Source organism: Nerophis ophidion, linkage group LG03 (assembly GCF_033978795.1).
Source record: "Nerophis ophidion isolate RoL-2023_Sa linkage group LG03, RoL_Noph_v1.0, whole genome shotgun sequence".
Lineage (NCBI taxonomy): Eukaryota > Metazoa > Chordata > Actinopteri > Syngnathiformes > Syngnathidae > Nerophis > Nerophis ophidion.
In genome coordinates, this window is record NC_084613.1 from 4,891,466 (window position 1) to 4,915,725 (window position 24,260).

Consider the following 24,260-nt stretch of genomic DNA (forward strand, 5'->3'; position numbering starts at 1 on the left):
TATCGGCTGGGGACATCTCTGCGCTGCTGGTCCGCCTACGCTTGGGATGGTTTCCTGCTGGCTCCGCTGTGAACGGGACTCTCGCTGCTGTGTCTTGGATCCTCTTTGGACTGGACTCTCGCGACTGTGTTGTATCCATTGTGGATTGAACTTTCACAGTATCATGTTAGACCCGCTCGACATCCATTGCTTTCCTCCTCTCTAAGGTTCTCATAGTCATCATTGTCACTGACGTCCCACTGGGTCATTATTGTCACCAATGTCCCACTGGGTGTGAGTTTTCCTTGCCCTTATGTGGGCCTACCGAGGATATCGTGGTGGTTTGTGCAGCCCTTTGAGACACTAGTGATTTAGGGCTATATAAGTAAACATTGATTGATTGATTGATTGATTTTTTTATTATTTTGAACTTACAACCCCCTGGTGCTGTTTTGTACTGTTTTCATAATGTTTTATAATGTTGTATATTGTTGTTTGTCTTACTGTTTGTAATTGTTGAAATTTATAAATAAACCTTTAAAAAAAAAAAAAAGTAAAAAAAAAGACGCCTATGGGTGGAGACTCATGGCCGACGCTCCTCTCGCGAGACTTTGTCGCGCCCAGCGCGAAACCTCGCGAAGTTTGCCGGTGTTTGTTGTGTAGTTGTTAGGTGGCGGGGCAGCCCGATGGAGGCAGGTCCACGTCCAAGAAAGGTGGAGACTCCTGGCCAACTTCCTGCACAATACTCTTCCAGCGCCGCCAGGAGACAAGAAGGACGAATGGCTGCGCGGCTCTCTTGACCTTCTCTCCCGGATATTTAGCTGCTGGTAGCTGCTGGCGGATCAAAGATCGTCGATTAAGGGCGGGACGGGCTGAAGGCAGAAATGGGTGAGTTGACTTTTCCGTGATGTGGCGTTTATCTCTTGTTTTCTCTCCTTCCCCACCGCCTTCGTGTCGCTCACAGCGTACACAAGTCACGGCCTTCGTCAAACATTCAAAGCTTCAATACTGTTTGTCTGAAGTTCAAACTTAAGCAATCATGTCGGTTAGCCTAGCCTAGCATCAAGCTAGCAGCAAGTTGACTGAAGCTAAACTTAAAGGCCTACTGACATGACACTTTCTTATTTAAACGGGGATAGCAGGTTCATTCTATGTGTCGTACTCGATCATTTCGCGATATTGCCATAATTTTGCTGAATGTATTTAGTAGAGAACATCGAGGATAAAGTTCGCAACTTCTGGTCGCTAATTAAAAAAAGCCTTGCCAGTACCGGAAGTAGCAGACGATGTGCGCGTGACGTCACGGGCTGTGGAGCTCCTCACATCTAAACATTGTTTACAATCATGGCCACCAGCAGCAAGAGCGATTCGGACCGAGAAAGCGACGATTCTTTTAACTCCTTTTGGGACACGTTTAACTGTGTGGAAATGTTCTTTAAAGTCCCGTTTAAAGGCTCTACTATGGAACAGAGCAGTCAAGCCAACATGGTTCCCGACCACATGTTAATGGGCAGGTTTCGGTGAGAAAATGGTGGTATTAAAGGCCTACTGATACCCACTACTACCCACCAAGCAGTCTGATAGTTTATATATTAAAGATGAAATCTTAACATTGCAACACATGCCAATATGGGGCGGCATAGCTCGGTTGGTAGAGCGGCCGTGCCAGCAACTTGAGGGTTGCAGGTTCGATTCCCGCTTCCGCCACCCTAGTCACTGCCGTTGTGTCCTCGGGCAAGGCACTTTACCCACCTGCTCCCAGTGCCACCCACACTGGTTTAAATGTAACTTAGATATTGGGTGTCACTATGTAAGCGCTTTGAGTCACTAGAGAAAAGCGCTATATAAATATGATTCACTATAATTCAATACGCCGGTTTAGTTTACTAAATTTCAATTTAAAATTTTGCGCAAAGTATCCTGTTGAAAAAGTCGTGGTATGATGACGCGTGCGCGTGACGTCACGGATTGTAGCGGACATTTTGATCCAGCACCGATCCCAGCTATAAGTCGTCTGCTTTAATCGCATAATTACACAGTATTCTGGACATCTGTGTTGCTAAATCTTTTGCAATTTTTTTCAATTAATAATGGAGACGTCAAAGAAGAAAGATGTAGGTGGGAAGCGGTGTATTGCGGCCGCCTTTAGCAACACAAACACAGCCGGTGTTTCCTTGTTTACATTCCCGAAGGTGAAGCTTTAATATGGAACAGAGCGGTCAAGCGAACATGGTTCCCTACTTCATGTCAACCGGCAGGTTTCGGTGTCAAAATGGTGGTATTAAAGGCCTACTGAAAGCCACTACTACCGACCACGCAGTCTGATAGTTTATATATCAATGATGAGCTCTTAACATTGCAACACATGTCAATACGGCCGGGTCAATTTACTAAATTGCAATTTTAAATTTCACGTGAAGTATCCTGTTGAAAATGTCGCGGTATGATGACGCGTGCGCGTGACGTCACAGATTGTAGCGGACATTTTGATCCAGCACCGATCCCAGCTATAAGTCGTCTGCTTTAAAGGCCTACTGAAATGAGATGTTCTTATTTAAACGGGGATAGCAGGTCCCTTCTATGTGTCATACTTGATCATTTCGCGATATTGCCATATTTTTGCTGAAAGGATTTAGTAGAGAACATCGAGGATAAAGTTCGCAACTTTTGGTCGCTAATAAAAAAGCCTTGCCTGTACCGGAAGTAGCAGACGTTGTGCGCGTGATGTCACGGGTTGTGGCGCTCCTCGCATCTGAACATTGTTTACAATCATGGCCACCAGCAGCGAGAGCGATTCGGACCGAGAAAGCGACGATTTCCCCGTTAATTTGAGCGAGGATGAAAGATTCGTGGATGAGGAAAGTGAGAGTGAAGGACGAGAAAAAATAAAGGCGAGGGCAATGGGAGCGGGCTTCACGGTGGCAGAGGGGTTAGTGCGTCTGCCTCACAATACAAAGGTCCTGCAGTCCTGGGTTCAAATCCAGGCTCGGGATCTTTCTGTGTGGAGTTTGCATGTTCTCCCCGTGAATGCGTGGATGAGGAAAGTGAGAGTGAAGGACTAGGGAAAAAAAAAAAGACGAGGGCAGTGGGAGCGATTCAGATGCTATTAGACACATTTACTAGGATAATTCTGGAAAATCCCTTATCTGCTTATTGTGTTACTAGTGTTGTAGTGAGATTATATGGTACCTGAAAGTCGGAGGGGTGTGGCCACGGGTGTGGTGACCGCCAGTATCTCCGGTGGTTGGAGATACTGGCGGTCACCTCTATTTTTACATTTTGATAGGTATTCTAATTTATTTAAGTTATGTACATCCTCCCACCTCCAAAGACATGCACCTGGGGATAGGTTGATTGGCAACACTAAATTGGCCCTAGTGTGTGAATGTGAGTGTGAATGTTGTCTGTCTATCTGTGTTGGCCCTGCGATGAGGTGGCGACTTGTCCAGGGTGTACCCCGCCTTCTGCCCGATTGTAGCTGAGATAGGCGCCAGCGCCCCCCGCGACCCCGAAAGGGAATAAGCGGTAGAAAATGGATGGATGGGCAATGGGAGCGATTCAGATGTTATTAGACACATTTACAAGGATAATTCTGGAAAATCCCTTATCTGCTTATTGTGTTACTGGTGTTTTTGTGAGATTATATGGTACCTGAAAGTCGGAGGGGTGTGGCGACCGCCAGTGTCTCCGGTGGGAGGAGGTAAGAGAGTCCGCAGCTGCAGGAGGACGCAAGCTGCGCTCATGTCTACGGTAAGAGCCGACTTATTACCCCCATTTTCTCACCGAAACCTGCCGGTTGACATGTGGTCGGGAGCCATGTACGCTTGACACTCTGTTCCATAGTAAAGCTTCACCGTCGGGAATGTAAACAAGGAAACACCGGCTGTGTTTGTGTTGCTAAAGGCAGCTGCAATACACCGCTTCTCACCTACATCTTTCTTCTTTGACGTCTCCATTATTAATTGAACAAACTGCAAAAGATTCAGCAACACAGATGTCCAGAATACTGTGTAATTACGCGATTAAAATAGACTACTTATAGCTTGGATCGGGCTGGAAAAAAATGTCCGCTACAATCCGAGGCGTCACGCGCACGCGTCATCATACCGACCTTTTCAACAGGATACTTCACGCGAAATTTAAAATTGCAATTTAGTAAACTAAAAAGGCCGTATTGGCATGTGTTGCAATGTTAAGATTTCATCATTGATATATAAACTATCAGGCCTACTGAAATGCGATTTTCTTATTTAAACGGGGATAGCAGGTCCATTCTATGTGTCATACTCGATCATTTCGCGATATTGCCATATTTTTGCTGAAAGGATTTAGTAGAGAAATTCGAGGATAAAGTTCGCAACTTCTGGTCGCTAATAAAAAAGCCTTGCCAGTACCGGAAGTAGCAGACGATGTGCGCGTGACGTCACGGGCTGTGGAGCTCCTCACATCTGAACATTCTTTACAATCATGGCCACCAGCAGCGAGAGCGATTCGGACCGAGAAAGCGACGATTTCCCCATTAATTTGAGCGAGGATGAAAGATTCGTGGATGAGGAAAGTGAGGGTGAAGGACGAGAAAAAATAAAGGCGAGGGCAATGGGAGCGGGCTTCACGGTGGCAGAGGGGTTAGTGCGTCTGCCTCACAATACAAAGGTCCTGCAGTCCTGGGTTCAAATCCAGGCTCGGGATCTTTCTGTGTGGAGTTTGCATGTTCTCCCCGTGAATGCGTGGATGAGGAAAGTGAGAGTGAAGGACTAGGGAAAAAAAAAAAGACGAGGGCAGTGGGAGCGATTCAGATGCTATTAGACACATTTACTAGGATAATTCTGGAAAATCCCTTATCTGCTTATTGTGTTACTAGTGTTGTAGTGAGATTATATGGTACCTGAAAGTCGGAGGGGTGTGGCCACGGGTGTGGTGACCGCCAGTATCTCCGGTGGTTGGAGATACTGGCGGTCACCTCTATTTTTACATTTTGATAGGTATTCTAATTTATTTAAGTTATGTACATCCTCCCACCTCAAAAGACATGCACCTGGGGATAGGTTGATTGGCAACACTAAATTGGCCCTAGTGTGTGAATGTGAGTGTGAATGTTGTCTGTCTATCTGTGTTGGCCCTGCGATGAGGTGGCGACTTGTCCAGGGTGTTCCCCGCTTTCCGCCCGATTGTAGCTGAGATAGGCGCCAGCGCCCCCCGCGACCCCGAAAGGGAATAAGCGGTAGAAAATGGATGGATGGGCAATGGGAGCGATTCAGATGTTATTAGACACATTTACGAGGATAATTCTGGAAAATCCCTTATCTGCTTATTGTGTTACTGGTGTTTTAGTGAGATTATATGGTACCTGAAAGTCGGAGGGGTGTGGCGACCGCCAGTGTCTCCGGTGGGAGGAGGTAAGAGAGTCCGCAGCTGCAGGAGGACGCAAGCTGCGCTCATGTCTACGGTAAGAGCCGACTTATTACCTCCATTTTCTCACCGAAACCTGTCGGTTGACATGTGCTCAGGGACCATGTACGCTTGGCACTCTGTTCCATAGTAAAGCTTCACCGTCGGGAATGTAAACAAGGAAACACCGGCTGTGTTTGTGTTCCTAAAGGCAGCTGCAATACACCGCTTCCCACCTACATCTTTCTTCTTTGACGTCTCCATTATTAATTGAACAAATTGCAAAAGATTCAGCAACACAGATGTCCAGAATACTGTGTAATTACGCGATTAAAATAGACTACTTATAGCTTGGATCGGGCTGGAAAAAAATGTCCGCTACAATCCGAGGCGTCACGCGTCATCATACCGACATTTTCAACAGGATACTTCGCGCGAAATTTAAAATTGCAATTTAGTAAACTAAAAAGGCCGTATTGGCATGTGTTGCAATGTTAATATTTCATCATTGATGTATAAACTATCAGGCCTACTGAAATGAGATGTTCTTATTTAAACGGGGATAGCAGGTCCATTCTATGTGTCATACTTGATCATTTTGCCATATTTTTGCTGAAAAGATTTAGTAGAGAACATCCACGATAAAGTTTGCCACTTTTGGTCGCTAATAAAAAAGCCTTGCCTGTACCGGAAGTAGCAGACGATGTGCACGTGACGTCACGGGTTGTGGAGCTCCTCACATCTGAACATTGTTTACAATCATGGCCACCAGCAGCGAGAGCGATTCGGACCGAGAAAGCGACGATTTCCCCATTAATTTGAGCGAGGATGAAAGATTCGTGGATGAGGAAAGTGAGAGTGAAGGACTAGAAGAAAAAAAAGATGAGGGCAGTGGGAGCGATTCAGGTGTTATTAGACACATTTACTAAGATAATTCTGGAAAATCCCTTATCTGCTTATTGTGTTACTAGTGTTTTAGTGAGATTATATAGTCATACCTGAAAGTCGGAGGGATGTGGTGACCGCCAGTGTCTCTGAGGGAAGCCATGGAGAAGCCAAGAAAGTCGCAGCTGCTCCTTTGACAGCTGCAGGAAGAGCGACGCAAGCTCCGCTCATGTTTACGGTAAGAGTCGACTTATTACCATAATTTTGTCACCGAAACCTGTGGTAGAGAAACATGTTCGCTTGACCGCTCTGTTCCATATTAAAGACAAAACAAACAAAAGAAACACCGGCTGTGTTTGTTTTGCTAAAGGCAGCTGCAATACACCGCTTTCCACCAACAGCATTCTTCTTTGACGTCTCCATTATTAATTGAACAAATTGCAAAAGATTCAGCAACACAGATGTCCAGAATACTGTGGAATTATGCGATTAATTCGGACGACTTTTAGCCGTGAGTGGTGCTGGGCTAAAATGTCCGCTACAACCAATAACGTCACAAGCACGCGTCAACATAAGCGTCATCATACCGCGGCGTTTTCAACAGGACACTTCACGGGAAATTTAAAATTGCAATTTAGTAAACTAAAAAGGCCGTATTGGCATGTGTTGCAATGTTAATATTTCATCATTGATATATAAACTATCAGACTGCGTTAGTAAACTAAATTGCAATTTAATTTACTAAATTGCAATTTTAAATTTAAAACGTCGCGGTATGATGACGCGTGCACGTGACGTTACGGATTGTAGCAGACATTTTGATCCAGCACCGATCCCAGCTATAAGTAGTCTGCTTTAATCTTATAATTACCCAGTATTCTGGACATCTGTGTTGCTGAATCTTTTACAATTTGTTCTATTAATAATGGAGACGTCAAAGAAGAAAGATGTAGGTGGGAAGTGGTGTATTGCGGCCGCCTTTAGCAACACAAACACAGCCGGTGTTTCAGTGTTTACATTCCCGAAGGTGAAGCTTTACTATGGAACAGAGCGGTCAAGCGAACATGGTTCCTGACCACATGTCAACCGGCAGGTTTCGCTGAGAAAATGGTGGTAATAAGTCGGCTCTTACCGTAGACATGAGCGGAGCTTGCGTCCTCCTATACGACATATTTCTGCTCAAACTCTTAATGGATCTGTCCCGATACAGCGTCTACATGTACTGTACATATAAATGTATCCATCCATCCATCCATTTTTCTACCGCTTATTCCCTTTTGGGGTCGCAGGGGGCGCTGGCGCCTATCTCAGCTACAATCGGGCGGAAGGCGGGTTACACCCTGGACAAGTCGCCACCTCATCACAGGGCCAACACAGATAGACAGACAACATTCACACTCACATTCACACACTAGGGCCAATTTAGTGTTGCCAATCAACCTATCCCCAGGTGCATGTCTTTGGAGGTGGGAGGATGTACATAACTTAAATTAATTAGAATATCTATCAAAATGTAAAAATAGAGGTGACCGCCAGTATCTCCAACCACCGGAGATACTGGCGGTCACCACACCCGTGGCCACACCCCTCCGACTTTCAGGTACCATATAATCTCACTACAACACTAGTAACACAATAAGCAGATAAGGGATTTTCCAGAATTCCATCCATTTCTACCGCTTATTCCCTTTTGGGGTCGCGGGGGGCGCTGGCGCCTATCTTAGCTACAATCGGGCGAAAGGCGGGGTACACCCTGGACAAGTCGCCACCCCATCGCAGGGCCAACACAGATAGACAGACAACATTCACACTCACATTCACACACTAGGGCCAATTTAGTGTTGCCAATCAACCTATCCCCAGGTGCATGTCTTTGGAAGTGGGAGGAAGCCGGAGTACCCGGAGGGAACCCACGCATTCACGGGGAGAACATGCAAACTCCACACAGAAAGATCCCGAGCCTGGATTTGAACCCAGGACTGCAGGACCTTCGTATTGTGAGGCAGACGCACTAACCCCTCTGCCACCGTGAAGCCATTATCCTAGTAAATGCGTCTAATAACATCCCACTGCCCTCGTCCTTTTTTTTTTTCATAGTCCTTCACTCTCACTTTCCTCATCCACAAATCTTTCATCCTCCCTCAAATTAATGGGGAAATTGTCGCTTTCTCGGTCCGAATCGCTCTCGCTGCTGGTGGCCATGATTGTAAACAACGTTCAGATGTGAGGAGCTCCACAACCCGTGACGTCACGCGCACATCGTCTGCTACTTCCGGTACAGGCAAGGCTTTTTTATTAGCGACCAGAAGTTGCAAACTTTATTGTCGATGTTCTCTACTAAATCCTTTCAGCAAAAATATGGCAATATGGCAAAATGATCAAGTATGACACATAGAATGGACCTGCTATCCCCGTTTAAATAAGAACATCTCATTTCAGTAGGCTTTTAATGTTATTTTATGCCTACATTTACTTACTGAAGTGTATGTTGAATAGTGACGTCACGTATGAACATTTTTCAACACGGTTATTGTGAGTAAGATTATCATCATCATTATTATCGCCGTATTTTTAATGTGCTCAACATTTTCTAAAAAGAGTTACACTAAAATCTTTCAACCAAGTTTCATTAAAAATAAAACCCCAACATATAACATTCAAAATGACTTCCTTTGTAGGAGAAACATTAATGTAAATACAAACACCGTTTCAGTAGAAATTTAATGTGCAGCAAAAGCATTATAAACAAAGTAATATGGCAGAAAAAATAACAACAGAAATCACTAAAATGAATGTGAAAATTGTGCAAGATGTCACTTCATGGACATAATAGATTCCAAAATAACAACGAATGTACGAATGTTGAAAGATGGCACCTGATGGCCATAAGTTGTAACTGCACTTTTTGTCCATATAGATAAAAATAGTGTTCATATATGACAGGCGTGTTCAAAGTGCAGCCCGAGGGCCATTTGTGGCCCCCAGCTAATTAGTTAATGGCCCCCGGCCCATTCTAAAAAAATACTACAATAAAAATTTAAAACAGGGGCGGTATAGCTCGGTTGGTAGAGTGGCTGTGTCAGCAACTTGAGGGTTGCAGGTTCGATTCCCGCTTGTGCCATCCTAGTCACTGCCGTTGTGTCCTTGGGCAAGACACTTTACCCACCTGCTCCCAGTGCCACCCACACTGGTTTAAATGTAACTTAGATATTGGGTGTCACTATGTAAAGCGCTTTGAGTCACTTGAGAAAAGCGCTATATAAATATAATTCACTTCACTTCAAAACATAGAAGAGTGTAATAAAATAGTAAACATTGACATGTAACAAGAAAAAGTTGCAGTGTTGACACTAATAACACAAAGCTGCCATGCAGACTGTTGCTGACCTGCTGAAGGCTCCAATTACTTCACTGGAACTATTTCACTTTCAAATATTTTGGGAGGATAAAATTGCATATTTTGTGCGAAACAAAGTTTTCTTTCACAAAACGGCATCAAACAAAGAAAAAAGTATGAACAAAACGATAAAATCTTATAATCAAGAGATCTACAGACTTAAGCGTTAAACGTAAAAAAAATATAAATATACATTTGGCTTATTTTCAACACTTATTGTTTTTTTATTGTTATGAATTATTGACCTATTTAGGGTTCCAAGTACTTCACGTCAAATATTCCACTTTGAAATGTTTTGGGGGTAAATGTTGCATAGTTTGTGTGTTTGCCATATGAATAAAGGTTTTGACATAAAGGCCATAAACATAAAAAACTAAATTTAAAAAATGTTTATAACGACAGACAGACCTGAAGTTGATCTCGACATTCAAGTGTTAAATGAAGAAAATAATAATTTATGACTTATTTGTAACATTTTTATGATTGAGACCCTTCCAGAGACCGGGGGGACCAAACTTGAGGAAAGCCATGAAAGGGGAACATTATCACAATTTCAAAAGGGTTAAAAACAATAAAAATCAGTTCCCAGTGGCTTGTTGGATTTTTTGAATTTTTTCTAAAAATTTTACCGGTCTCGGAATATCCCTAAATAAAGCTGTAAAGTGCCTTATTTTCGCTCTCTGCGAAGACACTGTCCATTTCCCTGTGACGTCACACAGTGCTGCCAATGTAAACACAAACAATGGGAATACCACAGCAAGATATAGCGACATTAGTTCGGATTCAAACTCGGATTTCAGCGACTTAAGCGATTCAACAGATTACGCATGTATTGAAACAGATTGTTGGAGTATGAAAATATTGAAGAAGAAACTGAAGCTATTGAGCGAATAGCTATTGACGCTATTCATAGCCATAGCATGACCAAATAGCTGCGTTAGCATCGCCGGTAAAATGTGCGGACCAAACGATCAGGACTTTCGCATCTTTTGACGCTGGAGCAACTTAAATCTGTCGATTGGTAAGTGTTTGTCTCGCATTAAATGTGGGTGGAAGGAAACGTAATATAGTTGCAAATGCATCTGCAGGTTATCCATACATCTCTGTGCCATGTCTGCTTTAGCACCGCCGGTAAATAGCATGTTAGCATCGATTAGCGTAGCATGTTAGCATCGATTAGCTGGCAGTCAACATCAACAAAACTCACCTTTGTGATTTCGTTGACTATCGTTGCAAATGCATCTGCAGGTTATCCATACATCTCTGTGCCATGTCTGCTTTAGCACCGCCAGTAAATAGCATGTTAGTATCGATTAGCGTAGCATGTTAGCATCGATTAGCTGGCAGTCAACATCAACAAAACTCACCTTTGTGATTTCGTTGACTATCGTTGCAAATGCATCTGCAGGTTATCCATACATCTCTGTGCCATGTCTGTCTTAGCATCGCCGGTCAAATGTGGAGACACTCTGGTACATTCAATGGGGGTCTGGCGGCAGACACTTTGGCATCTTCGGGCCAGGGGTGCAACTTGAATCCCTCCCTGTTAGTGTTGTTACACCCTCCGACAACACACCGACGAGGCATGATGTCTCCAAGGTTCCAAAAAATAGTCAAAAAAACGGAAAATAACAGAGCTGAGACCCGGTGTTTGTAATGTGTTGAAAATTAAAATGGTGGGTGTGTTACCTCGGCGACGTCACATTCTGACGTCATCGCTTCCAGCGCGATAAACAGAAAGGCGTTTAATTCGCCAAAATTCACCCATTTAGAGTTCGGAAATCGGTTAAAAAAATAGATGGTCTTTTTTCTGCACGATCAAGGTATATATTGACGCTTACATAGGTCTGCTGATAATGTTCCCCTTTAAGGTAAAAAAACAACAACTATTGTATTGCTTTTAAAAAAGAAACATATCAAAATGGCCCCCGCATACTTTGATTTTTCAGTCTGCGGCCCTCAGTGGAAAAAGTTTGGACACCCCTGATGTACGAGATCTAGGGCCGCCAATTATGGCCAAAGTGATAATTAAGATTATTGTTATCAAATCATGACATCATATCATAATTACTGATTGTTAGGTAAAGCAGTTTTGGGGTGTGAACTTTATACCATCATGTCTAAAAAAAGACCATATAAACATTATCCATATATCGAAAGAAAAGTATTAGTTTTGTATTCTTTAATAATATCAACTTGTAAGCTTTTTGTCCTTACATGATGCCTTTATCTCTATTTTTGCATTTTGATAGATATTATAAGTTATTAAAGTTATGTACATTTATATGTACAGTACATGTAGATGCTGTATCCGGACAGATCCATTAAGAGTTTGAGCAGAAATATGTCGTATAGGAATTAGGGGTGTAATGGTACGTGTATTTGTATTGAACCGTTTCGCTACTGTTCGGAGGTGTATCGAACGAATTTGTAAGCTAAAGTCTTAACAAGTTGCACTGCTTTCTGCCTCTGTCTGAGCACCCAGCATTGTCCCATCCACACAACCATCTGATTGGTTACATACAAAGCCAATCAGCGGTGCGTATTCAGAGCGCATGGAGTCAATGCTTCAGCGTCGAGCAGATAGGCGTTTAGCAGCGGACGGCGTACTCTCCCCAAATTATAAAAAAACACCTCCCAGTCACAGCTGCTAACATCACTATGATCCCGTTGGCGTTCTAGAAACTTAAACTGCAGCTCAGCTCGCTCGCAGTTCTGGCTTGAAGTGAAGGCTAATTAGCTTTTAGCGTAACGTTAGCTCATTTTGCTAAGTGTGTGTGTGCGTGTGTTAGGGGCAGCAAAGCCCTCTCTGTCTGTTATTTCACTTGTTTCAGTGATGAATAGTCTCTCCTATTGCTGTTGTGCTATTTTTTTCAGCTATAGTTGCATTAATCATTAGTAATGTAGCAGCCTAGTTTTGAATGGCAGGGTCCCTGCTATCACATGTCGACAAAAATAAAACATTTACATAATAAAAGTCAACAAATGCTGTAATAAATTAAGCATGATGAGTTGACTTGAAGCTGTTTAATTTTGCACTTTTTATATGTAGAAGAAAAGTTGTGTAATTTTATTTAATCAAAGCAACAACTTGAGGCAGTTTAATGTGGATTAGCAGAATTATTATAGTGTTCCCAATGTTAAAAGGATAAAGCCATTGTTTACAAATTTGGAAAATAAATAACCCAAAAAATGAATATTTTGTTGTTTTCTTACTGTACCGAAAATGAACCGAACCATGACCTCTAAACCGAGGTACATACCGAACCGAAATTTTTGTGTACCGTTACACCCCTAGGAATGAACTATACACAATAACACATTAACAATGTGCTATGTCATATTAATGGTTTTTGAAGTAATACATTTGTGACATGAAAAAAGCCCAAGTAATGTAATAAAACCTGGTGTTTACTTTTCGACATCAAAATAAAACTCAAAGCATATTTGCTAAATGAAAATGAAGTCTAATAAACAATCTTCTCCAACTCTTACGGGTGTTGCAGTACAACAGTTTGGCCAACAGGAAATAAACCAGAGTGGCACCTCTCACATCAAATACATAATCATCACAGTCTGCGTTCAATTCGATGAGATGACAAAACATTTTAGCTAGTATTGATGTTATTTGAACACTGGTACAGTTTGCAGTTAAATAAAGGACGAAAGTAACAAACTGAAGACTTTGTAAACAAGTTGCGACAACGTTCACGACACATCTGCATGTTTCCTCACATCATTAACTCTCAGTCACAGCAGCTGATTAATTCTGTATTGAGAAAATAAAAGCAACGTCAAATAGTTTTCGCCTTGGTTGTATACTTTTATTGTGGGAACAATATGGTCCACACCTGTCTCCATCTAAACACAGCAGTGCGTTCTTAAACCCACGGCGGGAAGCGAGGGAAACTGTCATTAAAGCAAGCGCTTGGCTCTGTTTACTCCGAGGGGAAATCTCCAGAGCAAAGTCCGTGTCGTTAGTTCGCCGTGATTATCAAGCCGGACAACGCTACTGCGCATGCGCCTGACTTTGTTTTCAGGAAGTCAGCAGTGTTGCCTTAAATTCATTAATAAATGACAGTTTTCGATATTTAAAAAACTAGATGGTATTATTAACCGTCAGGAATTTTATTGCGGTTTATCATTTATACTGTTTACGGTTACATCCCAACTGGTGTATGACGGCGGTGTCCAACTGCAGCCGTAAGGACCAGATTTGGATTCACTGTAATAATGTAAACAGAAGACTCAAGTAAATCTCAATTAAGTGTGTGCTTGTATCGTCATTCACTTATACAGGTAGCCTACACAACAGGCTAATAATGTAAACAGAAGACTCAAGTAAATCTCAATTAAGTGTGTGCTTGTAACCTCATACACTTATACAGGTAGCCTACACACCAGGCTAATAATGTAAACAGCACACACACAATGTAAACAGCACACATCAGAGAAATACTTTCTGCTCGGTATCGTGTAACGGGGCTCAATGTGCTCCATGAGTCTCCGAAAGCCAATGTCCTCCACAACACTAAAAGGTTGATCATCCAAAGCCATAAACTCCATTACCTTCTTTGAAATCCCGTTTGCTTTGGCACTGTCAGTCGCAAACTTATTCGTCCTCCCGAAGACGTCGGCCACGAGGCACCTCCTCGAGACAGTTTGGCTGAACATTCGTTGCAAACTGCAATACTTTTGTCACTTTCCAACACTTAAAAATATCTCCACACTGCCGACATTTTTCCGAAGGCGCCTGGTTACAACGTCACCTCGTCACTGCACGTTGGTTGATTGCGTCACCGCGTCAAAAAATTGCGTCACACGCCACTATTTGGCCTTGTTTTTAACTCATTCCACCGAAGGCCGAATGTGGCTTTTTTTGCCATATTCGGCCGAATATATTCGGTTACCGATTAATCGGTGCATCCCTAGTAAAAAGCGTCTTACTTGTAACTGTTATGATTCGCGGCAATGTGCCTTTAACTTTGAACAAGTTAAAGTTAGTTAAAGTATCAATGATTGTCACACACACAATAGGTTTGGTTAAGTTTATTAAAGGGGAACATTATCAGCAGACCTATGTAAGCGTCAATATATACCTTGATGGTGCAGAAAAAAGACCATACATTTTTTTAACCGATTTCCGAACTCTAAATGGGTGAATTTTGGCAAATTAAACGCCTTTCTGTTTATCGCTCTGGAGGCGATGACGTCAGAATGTGACGTCGCCGAGGTAATACAGCCGCCATTTTCATTTTCAACCCATTGTAAAAATTGGGTCTCAGCTCTGTTATTTTCCGTTTTTTTGACTATTTTTTGGAACCTTGGAGACATCATGCCTCGTCGGTGTGTTGTAACAACACTGACAGGGAGGGATTCAAGTTGCACCACTGGCCCGAAGATGCGAAAGTGTCTGCCGCCAGACCCTAATTGAATGTAACAGAGTGTCTCCACATTTGACCGGCGATGCTAAGACAGACATGGCACAGAGATGTATGGATAACCTGCAGATGCATTTGCAACGATAAAGTTAACGAAATCAAAAAGGTGAATTTTGTTGATGTTGTTGACTTATGTGCTAATCAGACATATTTGGTCGCGGCCTGACTGTCAGCTAATCGATGCTAACATGCTATGCTAATCGACGCTAACATGTTATTTACCGGCGGTGCTAAAGCAGACATGGCACAGAGATGTATGGATAACCTGCAGATGCATTTGCAATGATAAAGTCAACGAAATCACAAAGGAGAGTTTTGTTGATGTTGACTTATGTGCTAATCAGACATATTTGGTCGCGGCGTGACTGTCAGCTAATCGATGCTAACATGCTACGCTAATCGACATTAACATGCTATTTACCGGCGGTGCTAAAGCAGACATGGCACAGAGATGTATGGATAACCTGCAGATGCATTTGTAATGATAGTGACAGAAATAACAAAGGTGAGTTTTGTTGATGTTGACTGCCAGCTAATCGATGCTAACGTGCTACGCTAATCGATGCTAACATGCTATTTACCAGCGGTGCTAAAGCAGACATGGCACAGAGATGTATGGATAACCTGCAGATGCATTTGCAACTATATTACGTTTCTTTCCACCCACATTTAATGCGAAACAAACACTTACCAATCGACAGATTTAAGTTGCTCCAGTGTCAAAAGATGCGAAAGTCCTGATCGTTTGGTCCGCACATTTTACCGGCGATGCTAACGCAGCTATTCGGCCATGCTATGGCAATGAATAGCGTCAATAGCTATTCGCTCAATATCTTCAGTTTCTTCTTCAATACTTTCATACTCCAACCATCTGTTTCAATACATGCGTAATCTGTTGAATCGCTTAAGTCGCTGAAATCAGAGTCTGAATCCGAGCTAATGTCGCTATATCTTGCTGTGGTATCTGCCATTGTTTGTTTACATTGGCAGCACTGTGTGACGTCACAGGGAAATGGATAGTGGCATCGCAAATAGCGAAAATCAAGCACTTTAAAGCTTTTTTTAGGGATATTCGGAGACCGGTAAAATTTTGAAAAAAACTTCAAAAAATACAACATGCCACTGGGAACTGATTTTTATTGTTTTTAACCCTTTTGAAATTGTGATAATGTTCCCCTTTAAGAATCCCCATTAGTCTACACTGCAGTGGAGACTATTCTTCCTGGGGTCCAGGCAAAAAAGATCACACAATCACAAAACAAAAGATTAAAATGCAGTACAACATGATAGGTGTAGTGAAATTTGTTGTCTGCATATGACCCATACCCTTGATCTCCCCCTTGGAGGTGAGGGGTGCCGCGCCCGGGAATCATTTATGGGGATTTAACCCCCAATTCCAACCCTTGATGCTGAGTGCCAAGCAGGGAGGCAATGGTTCACATTTTTTTATAGTCTTTGGTATGACTCGGCCGGGGTTTGAACTCACAACCTACCGATCTCAGGGCGGCCACTCTAACCCCTAGGCCACTAAATGTCGGGCTTGGTGCCTACTTGTTTATGGTAAGGGAGGAGACAATGAAATAGTAAGAAATAACAGACATGTGTGAATGATATTTAGCTCAAATTGTTGTGTAGCTAGCTTAGCCTTCCACTGTAAGACAATCACATCACTGTCCTGCTGCATAATAAATAAGTATTTTCCTAAACATAACTTTTTACTTGGATCAGTGCCTACTGCAGGGGTAGGGAACCTATGGCTCGAGAGCCAGATGCGGCTCTTTTGATGACTGCCTCTGGCTCTCGGATAAATCTGAGCTGACACTGCTTAACACAATAAGTAATGAATAATTCCACTTGTAATCAAAGTGTTAAAAATAACGTTCAAAATATAAAACATGACTCCATCCATCCTTTTTTCTACCGCACTTTGTTCAAGAAGTTGCAATAAGGGTAAGAAGTGATTTATTTATTATTGGTTAGTTTAGGGCTTGCCCTCCTGGGGGTTCTTCAGACCAACTTGAGAGCCGGTTTTAGGTTACAATATTTTTATTTTTTCAATAAGTCTCTCAGTTGCTTTCCAGCAATTTTCTTTTTCTCTTCCGTTCTCGCTCGCACTCTGGCTCCAGCCCCATCCCCCGTCTCTCTCCCCTGCTGGCTGCTGCTTCTAAACAGTGCGACAGGTGATTAGATAACAAGGCCCAGGTGGGCCATTTACGCATCTGTCGCTGATTTCGAGGCCGGTCCTGGCAACACCCCGCTTCGCTGCAGGCCCGCAGGCCACGCCGCCCTCCACAGTTAGCTTCAGAATACCAATGTTACTACAAAGAATAAGAGACCTATTATACTCTAGAAATGTTGGTCTTACTTAAAAATGCACACGTTTAGTTGTGTTCAGTGTTGAAAAAAAACATTATATGGCTCTTACGGAAATACATTTTTAAAATACTTGGGTTCTTGGCTCTCTCAGCCAAAAAGGTTCCCGACCCCTGGCCTACTGTGTTGGCAATGGACGAGTAAGTTATATATTATGTTTGCAATGTAGCTCATTGTTTAGTTTATAGGCTTGAGTCTCTGTTGTTTACAACTCAAAGCAGCTGTGGAGCGCAGTTATTTAGGTGATATACTTGTCCATATACATCTACACACCCAGGGTCTAGCATTAGAAAGTCACCGACTGGGTAGAACTTCAACCTTAGCCAGTTTCAGACCTGTACGTCAGCCCGCAAGGTCTGGTTCTACTTCCTTGGTGCCGTCAATAAAACCAGGGTGAGCCTGTTGATCTGGCTACTTCATCCAGGATGTGAAAGTCTCTCAAACAATTATCCATAGTCACAATGAAGGCAAGAAAGCAACAAAATGTGACAAGTCAGTGGTGAATGCTCACTCAGAATGAGAGGGTGTGGTGAGGTGAGCTTCATCTGCGTGTAAAACCGCTCAAAATCAACAGTCTTGAAAGGGAGCAATAAATGACTTGGAAGTAGGGCTGAAAAAAAAATTCTATGCACATTTTTCAACAAAGAACCACCATTGCATGTAACGTGGACCACATGGAAGTGTTTTAAGTGTAGAACAAAAATCACAATATGACCCCTTTGAGTATGCAGTTTAGTAGGGTTGGGCAATATATTGATGAACTGTGGGAAAAAATCGATTCGAATACGAATCGCGATTCTCATGTTGTGCGATTCAGAATGGATTCTCATTTTTTTTTAAATCTATTTAAATTTGTAATTTTTTAATTTTTTTTTAATCAATCCAACAAACTAATACACAGCAATACCATAACAATGCAATCCAATTCCAAAACCGCACCTGACCCAGCAACACTCAGAACTGTGAGCAATTGAGAGAAGACACAAACACTACACAGAACAAACCAAAAGTAGTGAAACAAAAATGAATATTATCAATATTAGTTATAATTTCAGCATAACAGTCATTAAAAATCCCTAATTGACATTATCATTAGACATTTATCAAAATAAAATAAAATAAATAAAAATAAATAAATAAATGGGTTGTACTTGTATAGCGCTTTTCTACCTTCAAGGTACTCAAAGCGCTTTGACACTACTTCCACATTCACCCATTCACACACACATTCACACACTGATGGAGGGAGCTGCCATGCAAGGCGCCAACCTGGACCCATCAGGAGCAAGGGTGAAGTGTCTTGCTCAGGACACAACGGACGTGACGAGGTTGGTACTAGGTGGGAATTGAACCAGGACTCACAGTGGCTTACACTTGCATCGCATCTCATAAGCTTGACAACACACTGTGTCCAATGTTTTCACCAAGCTAAATTAAGTCATATTTTTGGTTCGTTTAATAGTTGAAAACAAATTTACATTTTTGTAGGGGTGTAACGGTACACAAAAATTTCGGTTCGGTACGTACCTCGGTTTAAAGGTCACGTTTCGTTTCATTTTCGGTACAGGCCATATACATTTTTTATATTACTTATTTAACAAATTTGCTAAATCTTCCACCAAAAATAATTTTCTTAGTGGAATATTTGATGTGAAGTAATCGGAAACTTGGATAGGTCAATAATTCATAATAACATTGATTTTGATCCAATATTATGTTTTAAACAATGACAGTTTGAAAAAAAAAAAAAACAGGTTTGTTTTATTAGTAAACGTTGCAAGTTTTTCTAAATTACATTTCGCCTTTAAGATTTTTTATTTCACTTTGTTTTTGTTTATTTTAATAGCATTTTTAGAATGTGCCGTGGGCCTTTAAAACATTAGCTGTGTGCCGCAAATGTCCTCCGGGCACACTTTTGTGCTATAGATAATAAAAAATTAAATCTGAATAATCAAAGGATAAAAGCAAAGCCTGGCGACGAATGCGCGTTGATCATAACTCTCTCGCTCTCTCTGTCTCTGCCCCTTCTTAACCCTGAACGTACATTGAAAATACACACAACCATAACTTAAAATGCCGGACATTTGAGGCATTTAAGAAACTCCACCTGGACATATCCCGTAAAAAGAGGAGGTGTGCTCAGTCTATCATAGCCCAGTCGTTGCTAGCATGCCGTGTGTTGTTGTTTTTTTGATTGATTGACACTTTTATTAGTAGATTGCACAGTTCAGTACATATTCCGTACAATTGACCACTAAATGGTAACACCCCAATAAGTTTTTCAACTTGTTTAAGTCGGGATCCACGTAAATCAATTCATGGTGCCTCGGTGTGCATTGTTTACAGAACGTGCGGTGCGCTACTTATATGTCCGTGTCGTTCTGTTCACCTGCAAACCGAACCGAAACCCCCGTACCGAAACGGTTCAATACAAATACACCTACCGTTACACCCCTACATTATTGTAATCAGTTGATAAAACATTATCTTTTACAATTATAAAACCTTCTTTTTAAAAATCTACTACTCTGCTAGCATGTCAGCAGACTGGGGTAGATCCTGCTGAAATCCTAGGTATTGAATGAATACAGAATCCTTTTGAATCGGAAAATTATCGTTTTTGAATCGAGAATCGCGTTGAATCGAAAAAATCGATATGTAATCGAATCGCGACCCCAGGAATCGATATTGAATCGAATCGTGGGACACCCAAAGATTCGCAGCCCTAGTGATAATGCATTAATGGCCTAAGGTTAGTCCACTACCTTTTTTGCAAGTATCATCCCCGGAGGACAAGAAATAGCTAAATATGCTACACTACACATTATAGCAGGATGTGCTAACCGCAAGCTAGACCTCTTGAATGTAAACAAAGGTGGACAAATTGAAACAAATATCAACAGTAATGATACCAAGTAGTCCGTACCACAGTGGCTAGATCGATATTTATTTTACTATCAAAATAACTTTTGTCTTATAATATTCTGTACATCAGTGATTTTTTGTCTACTGCGAAATGCAGTTTTTGCTGACTGGCAAAATATATACAGTGGGGCAAAATAAGTATTTAGTCAGCCACGGATTGTGCAAGTTCTCCCACTTAAAATGATGACAGAGGTCTGTAATTTTCATCATAGGTACACTTCAACTGTGAGAGAAAGAATGTGGAAAAAAAATCCAGGAATTCACATTGTAGAAATTTTAAAGAATTTATTTGTAATTCAAACAAGGGAGATCTCTGGCTCTCGCAGACCTGTAACTTCTTCTTTAAGAAGCTCTTCTGTCCTCCACTTGTTACCTGTATTAATGGAACCTGTTTGAGCTTGTTATCCGTATAAAAAAAACACCTGTCCACAGCCTCAAACAGTCAGACTCCAAACTCCACTATGACCAAGACCAAAGAGCTGTCAAAGGACACCAGGAAAATAATTGTAGACTTGCACCAGACTGGGAAAAGTGAATCTACAATAGGCAAGCAGCTTGGTGTTAAAAATCAACTGTGGGAGCAATTATCAGAAAATGGAAGGGGGGGAGGGGTGGCGGCGGCGATGACCAAGAAGAACGCGGAGTTGGAATATAATTACAACATTTTATGTACATGTTTATTAGGGATGCACCGAAATGAAAATTTGTGGCCGAAGCCGAAACCGAATAAAATTTGAGCGCTTGGTCGAAGGCCGAATACCAAATACCGAATAATAAATGCAGTTTTTCACAACTTTTTTATATTGCATAAATAGCCTAGAATACATTTTTAGACATGTTTTTCAAATAAAGTACATTTTTATTGCATATTGACATTTTTTAATATTCCAGTAGCCTTTGCTTTTAAAAAAAAGCACAGTTTTTCATTTATATTAGGCCTTCAAATAAAACATGCATTCCAAAAAAAAAATAAAGTGCATTAAAGTGGATAAACCCACAACAAATGAATTATTGTCCTTTTGGCAAAAGTCTGCTTAGCCACAGTAGATATGCTAATAATGTAAACAGAAGGCTCAAGTAAATCTCAATTAAGTGTTTGCTTGTAACCTCATACACTTATACAGGTAGCCTACACAACAGGCTAATAATGTAAACAGAAGGCTCAAGTAAATCTCAATTAAGTGTGTGCTTGTAACCTCCTACACTTATACAGGTAGCCTACACAACAGGCTAATAATGTAAACAGAGGCCCCACTAAATCTCAATAAAGTGTGTGCTTGTAACCTCTTACACTTATACAGGTAGCCTACACAACAGGCTAATAATGTAAACAGAGGCCCCACTAAATCTCAATAAGTGTGTGCTTGTAACCTCATACACTTATACAGGTACACAACATATCCCAGGCCAGAACAGATCTGTCAATAACAGTACTTCAGCTTCAGAATAAAAAGAAGGAAACTAACTATGTACAAAACAATTTAAATTTAACACTGCACGTTGGTTGATTGTGTCACCGCGTCAAAAAATTGCGTCACACGCCACTATTCGGCCTTGCTTTGAACTCATTCCACCCAAGGCCGAATGTGGCTTTTTTTGGCCATATTCGGGCGAATATATTCGGTTACCGATTAATCGGTGCATCCCTAATAATTATAAATTATTTACATATTTATATAATATGTAACTACAAGCTCCATTCACAGACAGAGTCCCATTGCTTTTATGAGCGGTCGAGCGAGTCAAGAGCCAAAAAAAAAAAAAAAAGTTTTTATTTTTATTTGTGGCGGCCGTAATTCTTTCTTGGCGGGCCGGCACAAATAAAATGAATGTGTGTGAAACCCTGCTTTGTATGTAACCAATCAGATGGTTGTGTGGGTGGTACAATGCTTGCTGCTGAGACAGAGGCAGAAAGCAGAGCAGCTTGTGAAGACTTTGGCTTACAAACTCCCGTACCGAAACGGTTCAATACAAATACACCCCTAATTATTGACGTTTACTAATCCATTTTAGGATCACCCCATGTCCGAATTACGATGCATTAAAACATGGATTATTTCCCACACCTAATGGAGTGTGTTGAAAAGGAAAAATCTCGTGATTTATTATGCTTTTGACTCAGCCATGGGTAAAACATATTTCCCAGGGCTTCTTTTTGGAGGTTTGTCAAAGGGGTAAAAAAAAAACTCGACAAACAAATACAAATGATTTTTCTTGCTAATAAATCAATTGAATCTATCAGTCAATGAGATGATGGCACAGGGTACATGCAACATTTATTCAGTGATTGCAAGCTGGAATGGTCAAAGCCTTGCAACAAACAACAATTAAATTGCTCCACATGTTCATGCCTGATCAGGACATGACAAAACCACCACAGGAATTAACCTCGGCCCACAGCTGGGTTAGTTTGTCATAAATCTGGTTCTCTTCATGGTAACTTAACGCAAGAGTTGTGAAACCTTCCTTCTGCATCTCTTGAGGTGTATTTGAGTGCTTGGGCGTGTGTGCATGTGTTTTCAAGAACTATGTTGCCAAACAGGTTACAAACCTGACTTGCCTCACATCATGTCATTGAGCATCCCTTTTTGCATGCACCACTGGAATGAAGTCATGAGCAGGGATGCACCATGATATCGACAGTAATGGCAATTATTACGTCACATAGGTCATTGGGGCGGCATAGCTCGGTTGGTAGAGTGGCCGTGCCAGCAACTTGAGGGTTGCAGGTTTGATTCCCGCTTGTGCCATCCTAGTCACTGCCGTTGTATCCTTGGGCAAGACACTTTACCCACCTGCTCCCAGTGCCACCCACACTGGTTTAAATGTAACTTAGATATTGGGTTTCACTATGTAAAGCGCTTTGAGTCACTTGAGAAAAGCGCTATATAAATATAATTCACTTCACTCCCATAATGAAAAATCAAATGATAAAATCAGGTGGTGATAATGAAGGCTTATCGTATTTAGGGATGCACCGAAATGAAAATTTGTGGCCGAAGCCGAATAAAATTTAAACGCTTGGCCGAAGACCGAATAATGAATGCAGTTTTTCCCAAACATTTTAATATTGCATAAATAGCCTACAAAAAATATTTAGACATGTTTTTCAAATAAAGTAATTTTTTTATTGAATATTGACATTTTTTAAATATTCCAGTAGTCTTTGCTTTTCAAAAAAAGCACAAAGTTTTTCATTTATATTAGGCCTTCAAACAAAACATGCATTCCAAAAAAAAAAATAAAGTGCATCAAACTGGATAAACTGTCACCGATTCTGTTCATAACTTTTATGGACAGAATTTCTAGGCGCAGTCAAGGCGTTCCGGTTTGGTGACCGCAGGATTAGGTCTCTGCTTTTTGCAGATGATGTGGTCCTGATGGCTTCATCTGACCGGGATCTTCAGCTCTCACTGGATCGGTTCGCAGCCGAGTGTGAAGCGACCGGAATGAGAATCAGCACCTCCAAGTCCGAGTCCATGGTTCTCGCCCGGAAAAGGGTGGAGTGCCATCTCCGGGTTGGGGAGGAGACCCTGCCCCAAGTGGAGGAGTTCAAGTACCTAGGAGTCTTGTTCACGAGTGAGGGAAGAGTGGATCGTGAGATCGACAGGCGGATCGGTGCGGCGTCTTCAGTAATGCGGACGTTGTATCGATCCGTTGTGGTGAAGAAGGAGCTGAGCCGGAAGGCAAAGCTCTCAATTTACCGGTCGATCTACGTTCCCATCCTCACCTATGGTCATGAGCTTTGGGTCATGACCGAAAGGATAAGATCACGGGTACAAGCGGCCCAAATGAGTTTCCTCCGCCGTGTGGCGGGTCTCTCCCTTAGAGATAGGGTGAGAAGCTCTGCCATCCGGGAGGAACTCAAAGTA

At 41.8% G+C, this 24,260-nt stretch overlaps 1 protein-coding gene across 1 annotated transcript in view; it reads left to right on the forward strand.

Moving 5' to 3' along the window:
• Positions 1-625: 625 nt before the first annotated feature.
• Positions 626-24,260, forward strand: part of cd2ap (CD2-associated protein) — a 189,629-nt gene continuing 165,994 nt past the window's right edge. Inside the window, exon 1 of the mRNA XM_061894082.1 lies at positions 626-867. Coding sequence (XP_061750066.1) covers positions 864-867 — 4 coding nt within the window. The 5' untranslated portion in view covers positions 626-863. The remainder of the gene's footprint in view (positions 868-24,260) is intronic.